The 12,226-nt window shown below is 36.2% G+C and overlaps 1 protein-coding gene and 2 long non-coding RNA genes across 6 annotated transcripts in view; 2 read left to right on the top strand and 1 right to left on the bottom strand.

Moving 5' to 3' along the window:
• Positions 1–12,226, top strand: part of osp (myosin phosphatase Rho interacting protein outspread) — a 102,264-nt gene that overhangs the window by 53,521 nt on the left and 36,517 nt on the right. For 2 of the 3 annotated variants that reach the window (XM_018003613.2, XM_018003618.2), the window contains exons 2-3: positions 2,965–2,985; positions 4,787–4,867. In XM_018003613.2, coding sequence (XP_017859102.1) covers positions 2,965–2,985; positions 4,787–4,867 — 102 coding nt within the window. The remainder of the gene's footprint in view (positions 1–2,964; positions 2,986–4,786; positions 4,868–12,226) is intronic. The other variant, XM_018003615.2, reaches the window with a different exon arrangement.
• On the top strand, positions 4,874–7,888 carry LOC149269966 (uncharacterized). 2 transcript variants are annotated; one of them, XR_016269470.1, is made up of 3 exons: positions 4,885–6,558; positions 6,645–7,174; positions 7,299–7,888. It is a non-coding gene; the product is annotated as an uncharacterized LOC149269966 (long non-coding RNA). The 2 variants fall into 2 exon arrangements; XR_016269469.1 differs by having other exon boundaries at positions 4,874–7,174.
• LOC149269965 (uncharacterized) lies at positions 10,475–12,066 on the bottom strand. The gene is made up of 3 exons (XR_016269471.1): positions 12,044–12,066; positions 11,708–11,938; positions 10,475–11,627 (listed from the first exon to the last, which is right to left on the bottom strand). It is a non-coding gene; the product is annotated as an uncharacterized LOC149269965 (long non-coding RNA).

Here is a 12,226-nt window from a genome sequence, read left to right as displayed (position 1 = left end):
TATGAATGTGGCCAGATTAGCTGGCATTGGTTAAATCGCGGCTAATAACCGACAGTGGCCCTTGATCAGCGGCTGGCGGGTCGAGCACTTTCATTTTTATTTCGAGTCATGGTCGGCTTCATGCCGGAGATGACGATCGCAGTCACAACGGCTGCCTCGTCATTGATCGTTGGAAAGTTGTTCTCGCACATTAATTATAAGGCTGTTTTTTTTTTTTTTTTTATTTTTTTATTTTTTTTATTTTATCGTCAGTTGCCAGACCTGACGACCACACGTGCAGCGAAATATTCGATTCCGAAATTGAAAAGTTTCATTCATGCATCAATTTCTGTTCGCATCGTGCGACCATGTCGCAAATCACTTACTGCCACATTGAAGAGGTTCCACTTGTAAAGTAATTGTAATGAATGCATATGAAATAGTGACAGCTTATCGTTATCAAGTTGAGATTTCAATTACATTGATAGTGTTAGGACTGGTCAGGAAAGTTTCCACGTGTTAAATGAAGGCAAGATGAAGGAAGCAAACAGAAATGCAATAAATTTATATTTACTTTGCCTTAAGTTGAAGTTTACTTGATTAATTTGGCAATTGAACAGTAAGTAAAAGGAATGTTAAGGAATATTTATAAAATTCCAATAAATCATTCAAGTAATAACTAATGCATTTATGTACACTGCGTGTTATCAGTTTATTGCCCACATTCACTTTCTTCGATTATGTTCAATACTATCGAAGCCATTTAAGCTAGAGTGAAAAGGTTTTTATCTACTTAACTAATATACTATATGTATTTAATTATTTAAATATATTTATTTAAAAGCTTCAGCACTGAACTATTCGCAATACGAATTCCCTGTATTACGAGTGCTTACAAAAATGCGATACAAGCACACGAATTTGTTTGTATCATCTGGCGCCTTGAAGACTTCATTTGCTGTAATCGATGTATATATGTATATATTATTAGCAGTGTATATAGATATGTATGTACAGATGTAAGAGGTTGATCAAACTTGTTGCTTCTGTGGTATTTGCGGTTAATAATGATTTAGTCTTTGCTGTTGTTGTTGCTGTTGCTGTGGTTGCCTGGCTTGGGTTGGCTTGAACTTAACAACATTAAAACAAGTAAGAACGTTGCAGTCGGGCGTTACCGACTGCGGAATACTCATTCACATCCCATCAACAATTTAGTAGTTAAGTTTCGTTCTAATACTGTAGAATATACAGGTTTTTCCGATTTGCCACGCCCCAACTGGGCGTAGACACCTCATTTTTTGTCAGTTTTTAGAAAGAGATAACGTTACCCTAACTGCAAAGTTTGAATGCTTACCCTAAAAAAATGTGAAAATTACAGGGTATTTTTCGATATGCCACGCCCCTAAAGAGGCGTAAAAATTATTTTTGGGGAATCGATAGAGGAGGCTACCAGTAACTCAACTATCCAAATTTGAAGCTTCTAGCTATTATACTTTAGGAGATATAAACTTTTGCGGTTTGCCACGCCCCCTGTGGGCGGACATATATCCGACAAAACTTTTTGGTCTTGGGTGATCAGTCCGAGTATATATACAAAATTTGAGGTCTCTGCCATCAATAGTGTCCAAAATATAGGAGAATTTAAAAAATCACTATATCTTCAGGTCCGATTTGCCACGCCCCCAACGGGCGTAGACTTATAATTTATCTTCAGACTTTATAGAATCATACCATTAGCTGACGTGCAAAATTTCAGCATTCTAGGTTTACAACTTTAGGAGATACAGTTTTATCCGATTTGCCACGCCCCCAATGGGCGTAGATATATCCGCCATAGCTTGTGATCTTGGGTGGTCAACGCGGCCCTACATACCAAGTTTCAGCTTTCTAGCTCTTCAACAAACATGATTTCTGGTATATCGGAAAATGCATTTTCCGATTTGCCACGCCCCTAGTGGGCGGATCGGGAAAATTTTAACACTTTATAAATCGGAGATATACACGAGTATGTGTTCCAAATTTCAAGTCTCTAGCTTCAATAGCGCCGAAATAGATTGCGTTCATACGGACAGACGGACAGACGGACAGACGGACGGACGGACAGACGGACAGACGGACAGACGGACGGACAGCAAGACGGACATTGCACAAAACCAATATACTGATTCACTTTCGTGAATGAGTATAAATACACACAGATATAAACAAACAAAGCTGGCAAGCAAACAACAATTCCAGACTCAAATTGAGTTAAAAGAGACAACAGCAACAGCAACAACAACAACGACAACTATACAACAACAAAAGCAAACAACTTTCCACAAGCAAGTCGCAAGTTTGGCCATAGATTTGATTTGGAGTTGGACACGTTCACGTGTGCGTGAGCCTCTCGTGAGTCGCTCGCAAAGCCAAATCATATGTGTAAATATATAATATATACATATATATACATGTGTGTACTTTGTTTATGTATTAGTGTGTGTGTTTGTGTGTGTGCCGCAAATTGTTTATTTTTCAATCGGCATTAGCCGCAGCTGCTGCGTCGCACATGGAAAAGTGAAATTTTTCAGCAACACCTCGAATTTATGAGCAGAGCCGAATCTCCGCTAATGACTAGGCCGACTTTAAAACGAAAACGTGATTTTCGTTTTTGATTTGACATTTTGCAGTCACACAGAAAACTGAAGCTGTAGCTGTAGCTGTAGCTGTAGCTGAAGCTGCAGCTGTGGCTCGTTATCAAATTAATCGAAAACAAGTTGGCCGCAATTGAAAATCTTTTTTTGTTTAGCTGGCTTTGCTCATCTCGCAATGCTCGACACTTGAATGTCATCGCTCGGTTGGCTTAATGTCATGCATCATGATTATCCACGACCAACCTTCCTCTGAATACATATATACACCAATATATATTTACATATATATGTATATACTCTCTAATACTAATCGAATGCATTTTATATCTGTATCTGCACGCTTGCGCAACAGTTCGCGTCTCTGGCTGACTGTGTAAGTACTATATTTAAGCTATTCGTGGTTGTTGATGTTGTTGTTTTCAGTGAAATCATATTTGACACATTCCATTATTGATATTTTTATTTATCATTAATTAAATTAATAAGTTTATTTCTTACATAAGAAATGTTAATATAATAAATCTTAAGCTCGTAAATATAAATAAATGGTATTTATAAACGTAATACCGTCTCATAATTGAAATAAATTAATTGCTATAATTAAAAAAAATTTCAGATTGGTATTTAAATTATTCTTTAAATGAAATTGGAAATTTGACAAAAAAGAACTAACTAAATTTAAAATTAAAATGGAACAGACTTAATTTATATACATTCTTACATAATACTCAAAGCAATTTCTTTGAATTAAAGAAAAGAAATGAATTACAATTGACTATGATAATATGACATTATCAGAATACAAAAGGACAGAGAAAAGCTGTTCCTTTAGAAATGAAATTTATATGACATAATACCCTATTATTTAATGTGCTCTATATTAAGCATAACAATAGAGAACAAAACATTTTTTATACACTATTATGCATAGCAAGTAGGTTAATTACGCTTCAGAAAATATAGCAACTATTGAAATCTAACAATTGAAATTTAACAATTAAAAATTTTGTTTCAAAATGAAAAACACGCGTTGTTGATATTTTTGTTTAAAAATATGAGTATTACATAAAAAAAGAATTATGTAAAATACATTTATATTTTAAATTTTTATATAAATATTAATTTAATTATATTTAACATTTTTTATATACTTTTTGTATTGTAAGGAAACGCTTCTCCTTCTAAAATGATACATTAATATATAAATTTCATTTATTTAGTTTAATTTTATATATAATATTTTTATTTTCTTCTAATTATTTTTATTCGTCTTTTCATATAAATATAAACAATTACTTGAAATTCTGATCAAGATTTTTAATATTTATATTTCATTTGATCATATTTATTTTATATTCTTACTTCACTCTAAGATGATGTAATCATATATTATTTACTTACTCAGTTATATTTATTTTTGTTCTTATTTTATTTTAATAAAATCTATCCTCTCTAAGATAATATAATCATATATTAATCTAAATTTTCTGTTGAGAAGTAAATCGATTGTCGCATATTTCTTATATTTTCCCATTCACTTGTCTTAAATATTGTTTAGGCTAAAGAAATTAACCAAAGGCGACCTACATCTCGGCATACCCTTCCATGTCACCACGCCCCTTTGAGTTGACAATAGTATCGAGGGTTTTACCTGGGGACTCAGCATAAGCTTACGACTGGCGCGACAAGCGATCAATGATAGGGCAAAGCAATTGTCATTTATTGCTTGTGGGGCGACGCGTGCAAATTGCCAAGAGTGCTGTTAGCAGAGCTCCACTCCAAGCAGAGGCGGCGAGTTATAAGAACTTTTAACTATTTGTCATAAATACGTTAAGCGTGTGTGCTTTAAATGATATTTACCTGAGCTCCAAAATGCTGAAACACTTCACACATAATTAACGCCGGTACATTTTATTGGCATTCGTCATAGAATTACCCAAACATACTCAAATATTCGAGTTGAATAGTAATAGACTCCAGTGAATAAAGCATCATCCATTTTACTTTTCAAGTTCACAATTTTTCATTCTTTTTTTTTTTAGCATGTTTGCATTTACTGTGAATCAGGTTTCATGTAATTTGTATTCCCAATTCCAGTTGCCTTAGTCAACAAATTAATTATATTTTACTTTGTTTGTATTTTATAACTAATGCTAATTTGTTTCCGTTTTCAGGCATCACGCAAGGTGTCCAAATGCGGCTACTTGTTTGTGGCACCAGATTGGGACTTCTCGAATCCATTGTATAGAACTAAGGTGAGTTAAGACTGATTTTAGTGTCTGTGAGACACAATGAATTAATTTGCAAGTCTGCAGATGTCTTGAAACTGAATATTTAATCAATGAAGAGAACAATATGATGAGCTTCTGCGTATTGAACATTTTAAGCCCCATTAAGGGCTATTGAAAATGTTTATTTGATCACGAATCTTCTATTGAGAATTGAATATATATGTAAATATATATATATATATATATATAAATTGTTTTTTATTTGATTATATTTTCTCCTGTTTCAACTGCTGCCGCGTATCTCTAAATTTTTATAAGGCTATTAGTAACTTAGCTCTCTTAAACAATAATAATCGAGTCTATTATGGATCTTAATGACAGCATTGAAATGAAATTTTGTATAGAGCTGTTTTTGTTATTCACAATATGATTATCGTAGCCAGCTTCTGCTTGTCTATGTAATATTGAAAATCCCAAATTAATAATATTAATATATTAGCTGGGGAAAAAACATGGTTTTCCAAACCCAATTTGTGTCATAAAGCTCCTAAATGAAAATGCAATTGCTAACTTGCAAAATTCCAATTCCAATTAATTAATAGAGGTTTTAAGCAACCAGATATGAAATATGCATATCTTATGTATGTGTTGAGACTGGATGTGTCTCTGTTGCATTCCCAGTAGACATTTTAGACTACATATTACTTTCTATTATTAAATCACTCTCGGAACGCAGCGAATCGGAACTTTGCATCTATTTTCATATGCCAAAAGTTCCATTTCTTTCGCAGTGCCTGTCTGATAGTGCCCTAACAATCGCGTCCTAGATGCTAGAGCCGACTCTTGCTGCCAAATCTCATTCGTTTCAGATTATTTATTAGAAGACTACCGCATGAAGTGGTCATTGATTCCTTCTCTCTTTTGTTCTGTGTTCCAGTTTAAATCAAGGAACTATAACATTCGACTTGCTGCATTTTTAAACATTATTTCTATTTAGTTTACTATATTTTCAAAATATATATTTTTTAATCTATATATATAAAAGAAAGTTGTGTAAAAGTGAAGACTGCTTATAACTTGATTTGGGCTGAACCAATTTTCATGGTTTTTGATTTGTTGGATTTGTCTCCGCAACGAGTTTAGTATAGGGTCTTAAAAATACTGAAAAAATTTGCCGAATACTTGAAAAACGCGGTTTTTTCCCCAAATGTTCAAATTTTTTTTATACCCAGTAGGCTTGGTAACAGTGACAGTTTTGACAATAGTGTAGAAGTAAATAAACAAATGTAGTCAGTCAGTCTACGGTCTCCTGACCTCGAGCAGACCTGACTATTCAAAAAAAAAAAAAAAAAAAAAAAATTTTTTCAAATCAAAAGGAAAAATATTTCAAATCAAAAATCTGCAAAAAATCAAAAGATTAAAACCTGACTGTTCAAAAAATAAATAAAAAATTAAAAATTCGAAATTAAAAAAAAAAAAAGGTAATTATTAAAAAGTGTATTTTTGGCTTTTTATATTTTCGGACTTTTAAACTTTATAAATATTTCAAATCAAAAATCTGCAAAAATTAAAAAAAAAATCAAAAGATTAAAACCTAACAATCAAAAATAAATAAAAAAATTCAAAATTCAAAATTCGAAATTAAAAAAAAAAAGTTAATTATTAAAAATTGTATTTTTGGACTTTTACAAAAGCTAAATATCTCGAAAGTTCAGGTATTTGTTTGTCTCAAACATAAATTTGTGTAAATTATTTATATTTATATTTCTCGATTGTTTTATATGGTTTTGTGCGAGGGCAGTATTACTATTAATAAAAATGCCGCGTCCTAGAAGATCTAATCTTTCCCGGCGAACCAATAATGCAATTAGGCAACGGAATAGCGCGAGTCAATTATCTGACGAAGAGCGAGAAATCGCCCGAGAAAGGCTCCGCGTTAGTACCCAGGGAAGAAGGGCCTTAATTCGTGCTTCTCAAAGAGAGGCAGCCCGTGAAATGGCAATAAGAAATGGTTCAAGGATTGATTTGAATCGAGCAGCGTTTCGATATGATTGCACCATTGATTACAGCTTGAATCGTTTAGTTTGCATTGGTCCAATGGACGTTGTTTGCTAGCATTGTGGCGCATTGAAGTTTGCTGGTGAAACGCCCGGTTTGTGCTGCCTTAGTGGTAAAGTGACATTGCCATTAGCGGTCACCATAGCCATTGCGTTCCCTGCTTTATGGCGAAACACTAGAATCACGACATTTTCTAGCGAACACTCAAAAATACAATGCCTGTTTCCAAATGACATAATTTGGGGCGGAAAATATTGGAGACGGATATTTAAGGTAATTTACGTTAAAAATTTTATTTTCTATGACTGCCAAAAAAAAATTTTGAATAATGTAGTTTGTTAGATTTCTGTAAATAGTGTTTGTAAATATAACTATAACTATGGCTTTGAATTTAAAGATTCAAGGCCAGATTTGCCATCGCATTGGATCATTGCAACCTATTGAAGATGCACAGCAAAAATTCTTGCAAATATACTTCATGGGCAATATGGAAGAACAACTTGACCGGCGTCAAGAAATGAACACAGCTATGAAAAGAGCAATTCTCCATGATTTGCATGCTTAGAAATTTAAACCAACCAAAACTGTGCAATGGAACGCGTTTGGTGATAAGAAAACTGATGAGCAATGTGATTCACGCGTTGATACTCAAAGGAAAATTTAAAGATGAGGAAGTTCTTATTCCTAGGATTCCGATGAGCTCAACAGATATGCCCTTTGAATTTAAACGAATTCAATTCCCGCTTCGTCTTGCCTTCGCCATGACGATCAACAAGTCACAGGGCCAATCTTTGACTATTTGTGGCCTCAATCTAGAAAATGCGTGTTTTTCTCATGGTCAATTGTACGTGGCATGCTCACGTGTTGGCAAACGATCCGCATTATTTGTTCTTGCACCCGACCAAAAAACGAAGAATGTCGTTTACAACAAGGTGCTTGAATGAAAATCCGATTAATAAATTTATCAGTGTATCCCAGCCTGAACAACATAGCTTTCAACAATTTTTTACCTAGAAATAATATAGAGGGCAATGCAACGTTTGCCGGGCCAGCTAGTTGTTTTAATAAAATGCTACATATTGTTATTGTTGAATACTTTTGTAGGCAGAACTTGTAGGATATATATAGACATACAGATGCTGCTTCAGCTCAGCTCTAGACCTCCCATTCTGTTCAATTCAGTTGGATATTCGGTTAGCGAAAGAGTAAAAATTCCTATAAATACCAAAAATCCAAACATTCCATTTCATTGTCAACCAAATTGCCTCCTGTGAAATCCTTGAACTACTCTCGAGAGCACAAATATATGCAACTGATCGATTGTCAGCTCACTTTCCCAAATTTCCAATTGTCTATCGTGCAGCAAAAGTAGCATGGAGCAAATTGTTCGCCTTGTCGGAGACAAAAGCACTTGAGCGAATATTTGACAGCACGGAGCCCGGTCGATTAAAGAAAGTGCCACTGGCCCTGACACTGGCATCCAAAACCCAGGACCCGCTACCCGGTACTGTAACTGCTGCAGCAATAGCAACGGCAGCAGCTGCTGGTCTGGACCAGGCAACGCCTATTCCTCTCCAGCCGATTCGTATCTCGACCAATTAGCGAATGACGTAGCGACGTGACGGCACTCAGCGCATCGTTAAGGCTGCGAAATACTTGTATGCAAATGCCTGGTCGGGGCCGGAGTTGCCGGTTTGAAAACGAACAGCGGAGGGAGCGGGGGCAGCAGGCAGAGAACTAGTGGGGGCTTTCTAGAAATGGACAAGTGTCCACGGAGGCCAAAGCAACGTCAACGTCGACAACGACAACGACAACGACGACGACGACGACGATGATGATAATAATAAAAGTGTGTTCATGCGCATTGCGCATTTCCTTGTTAACAACATAAATTTACGTATGTTTTTTAATGGCTGGACAGGTATTTAATTAACAATTGCTGCATAGATTCACATCCAGCGTATCAACCGGATGTGTGTTTCGCTCTGACTCTATCTCTCTCTTTCTCTCCTAGCAAACGACAAACAAGTGATTTCGAGGGGTGTGGCTATAAATTTTCATGTGAGCAGTGAAATTGCTTGAGAAATTGAACAAACAGCAACTCCGTTCGTACGGTCAAGTGCTGAGAAGGAATCGAATGTCTCTCCCCTCTCTCTCTCTCGATCTCCCTTACTCTTATGTGTTTAGCTGCCAGCTCTGGGTGACCTACTAGAGTTGGCTATGCTTGCCTTTGTTGATCCATTTCTTGATCTATTCGCCGAACCCTTCGAGCCATAATTTGCCGTCTGCATTTGAGCAATTATAGCATTTCGCAGTTTACCGTTTACAGTTTACAGCTGTAGGTGCAGCCAATTTGTTTGTTGCCCCAGCCTAGGCAGCACCGCCAACTCTTTTGGATATTATTTATTCAGTCAATGTGCCCGCACCTCAAACCTGAACCGAGCTGAAAAATTTTGTTTTTTTTTTTTTTTCGCAAAGGCCAGCAGCTATTTGTTTGAAAACTTATTCAATATGCCTAGGGCTTTCTCTTTGGTGGCAAAAAATAATTAGATTTTTGAGTTCAAAAAACTGAACGGCGTTTAGGCAATTTAATTTACATTCCAGCAATTAAATATCAATAGTAAATGAATTTAGAATTAGATGCTTTTGAATTATAATAAATAAAACAAGTAAGAAAGCTCTAGTCGAGACTGCTCGACTACGAGATCCCCTGAACTTTTTATCGATAAAAAAAGATCGGGATGAGTTATCGATTTTTAATGATAAACTTGATATGCGCGCTGTAATTACGGACATTTAAAAAAAAAATTTGAAGTTTCTAGCTCTTATATCTTCTGAAATCGACGCGTTCATACATACGGACAGACGGACAGACAGACGGACAGTGCCAAATCAACTCAGCTCGTCGCCCTGATCAAGAATATATATACTTTGTGGGGTCTGCCACGCCTCCTTCTGCCTGTTACATACATTTCAACAAAACCATTATACCCTGATTTCCCATTGAAAATGGGTTCAGGGTATAATAAGTTAATGAAGAGGCATTGGTACTTGTTCTTAAGTTTTCAGCTTAACTTTTTCATTTGGATATGGAAATATATTTTAAGGTTACTTTAAGAAATATTTCTTAGATTTAGTAAAACTTATTTTTTTTTCTTTTTCATCTTTTACTTACAAAATTGTTCAGTATGTTAATTATCGATCTTTGGGTCTCCACGCCTACTTCTTTCATTAACATCGATTTTCCCTAACCTAAACTCCCATGTACAATGAGTTCAGGATATAATAGCGAAGAATAGGAAGAAGTCAAAGCAAATTTGTTTTTTTTTTTTTTTTTTGTAATCCTTGCATCATTTTTAATCTACAAAACTCTTCGTAAATTGTTTATAACATATCCTTAGAATTCACAAATAGGCTGAATTGAAATGCATGTATAAAATTTTCTATTTAATTTTATTTTAAGCCAATCTTACTCACAAATATAAAGCCAAATCAGATATGAACTTTACACATAGGCTGAATTGTAAATGAGCTTAATAAAAATAAAGAAAAAATATATACTATTTTAAATTAAAATTTTTTTTTTTTTTTTTTTTTTTTTTTTTTTTGTATATTTAATGTCTTGAATACAAAAATTTTTATATATAATTTTTAACAGATTCGAGCGAATATATCTGCATTGGATATCGTTTATTATAAACAGTAAACTGAATTTACATGTTGTTGGCCGCCTTGGCTGCTCTTTATGGAACGCCTAGCAATGTTTAAAACAACAAAAAAAAAAAAGAAAAACAATAAGATAAATTGAGAGCTATATATTGTGCACTAAAAATTTCGCATGCATAATTCCTCATAATTTCCTTTGACAACATAAATGCAGCAATTTGGTGCAGATAATTTATCATTTAACTTGATAATGATTACACTTTCGAGTGCAATGGAACCTTGTGGGCATGGCCCTTTATGGCTCTCAGTGCAGCAGCCGCAGCCGCAGCCGCAACAGGTTACAAATACATAGCTACGCAGGTACATATACAGCCGTACCGTGTCTCTGCTTTCCTCTGCCGCGTCTGCTGCATTTATTAACGCGCTAGGAAACGGCTATAAAACGTACAGCTCAGAATTATGTAGATTTTTATCGGCGCGCCAAGTTTTCTGCATACAAAGTGCACAATTTTCATTTGTGAAAACCTGCCGAGCAGGCCAGAACGGAAAGGCAGACGGACGGGGGGACGGACGGACGAATGGAGACACAACACGTGGGCAACATAAGCGTTGACTGAGCAGCAGCCGATAAGCCAATGTGGAGACAACTTCGGGTGGCTGAGGCTAGACTCGTAGCCAACTGCCTGCTGTGAAGGATAACCAAAAGCAAAGCATTGCCTCGAGCCAGCTACCCTGCAGGAGTTCAATGGCCTGCGCTGAAAACGAACCGGCGAAACGGAAGTGTTTGCTAGGCAAAAGCGGCTTGGCAGCAGCCGCGTGCGGTCGCCGATTCCTGTAATGCAGCAGATGATAATCACAATCATCTTGGCCACTGTCCAGAAATGTTGTTGATTGACATGCTGCCAGTCCAGAGAGTGAGACAGAGAGAGAGAGAGAGAGAGAGAGGGCAGCCAGTCAACGGTGCGCGAATATCTTATAATTAAACCAGGAAGCGTTTGTGCTCCATGCTGCCGGCACAGGCCCAGTCCGAGTCTGGGCTGACCTGCAGCCATTTCAAGATCTGGAAATATTTATTAAAAATTATGCACGCATTAGTGCAGCATCTTGCCTAGCCGCCGTCTCTGGCGGGGAATGTCTCACCTTTATTAAGGAAATGGTTTGCGTTACGAAAATTGCACAAAATGTTGCGTATTATGATGCCGTTGTTGTTGTTCTTGTTGTTGTCGTGATTGCTGTTGTCCTCCTCGTGATTGCTGCCCACAGTTTATGGTCTTCTTGATGGCAGAATTCACTATAAAAAGCTTAACGATTGTGCGATAGGGGCCATTTCGGCTATTTAACGATACGCCCACAGTGAGTTGTCTTAATTTCCTGTTAAGTGATTGGAAAAACTAATTATACCCTCTGGGGAGAAAAGAAAGATAGAGAGAGGCAGAGAAAGAGAGAAGGAGGGAGAGGAGGATGAGGGATTCCTACCTATGTTGAACTTATAAATTCATATTACAACTAAAACACGCTTCGCATCTCCAAATAACGTAAACAAATTCGTTAGACGCTAATAGCAGTTGCAGCGTGACGGCAAAAACAGAAGCGGGCAACGGGCGGCGGGTAGTGGGGCAACGAAACAATATGGAATTTCACGTTTGGCCAGAGTTCAGA

This window comes from Drosophila arizonae, chromosome 3 (assembly GCF_054131065.1).
Source record: "Drosophila arizonae isolate 15081-1271.41 chromosome 3, UAZ_ARI_1.0, whole genome shotgun sequence".
Lineage (NCBI taxonomy): Eukaryota > Metazoa > Arthropoda > Insecta > Diptera > Drosophilidae > Drosophila > Drosophila arizonae.
This window is presented reverse-complemented; position numbering and strand designations above follow the sequence as displayed.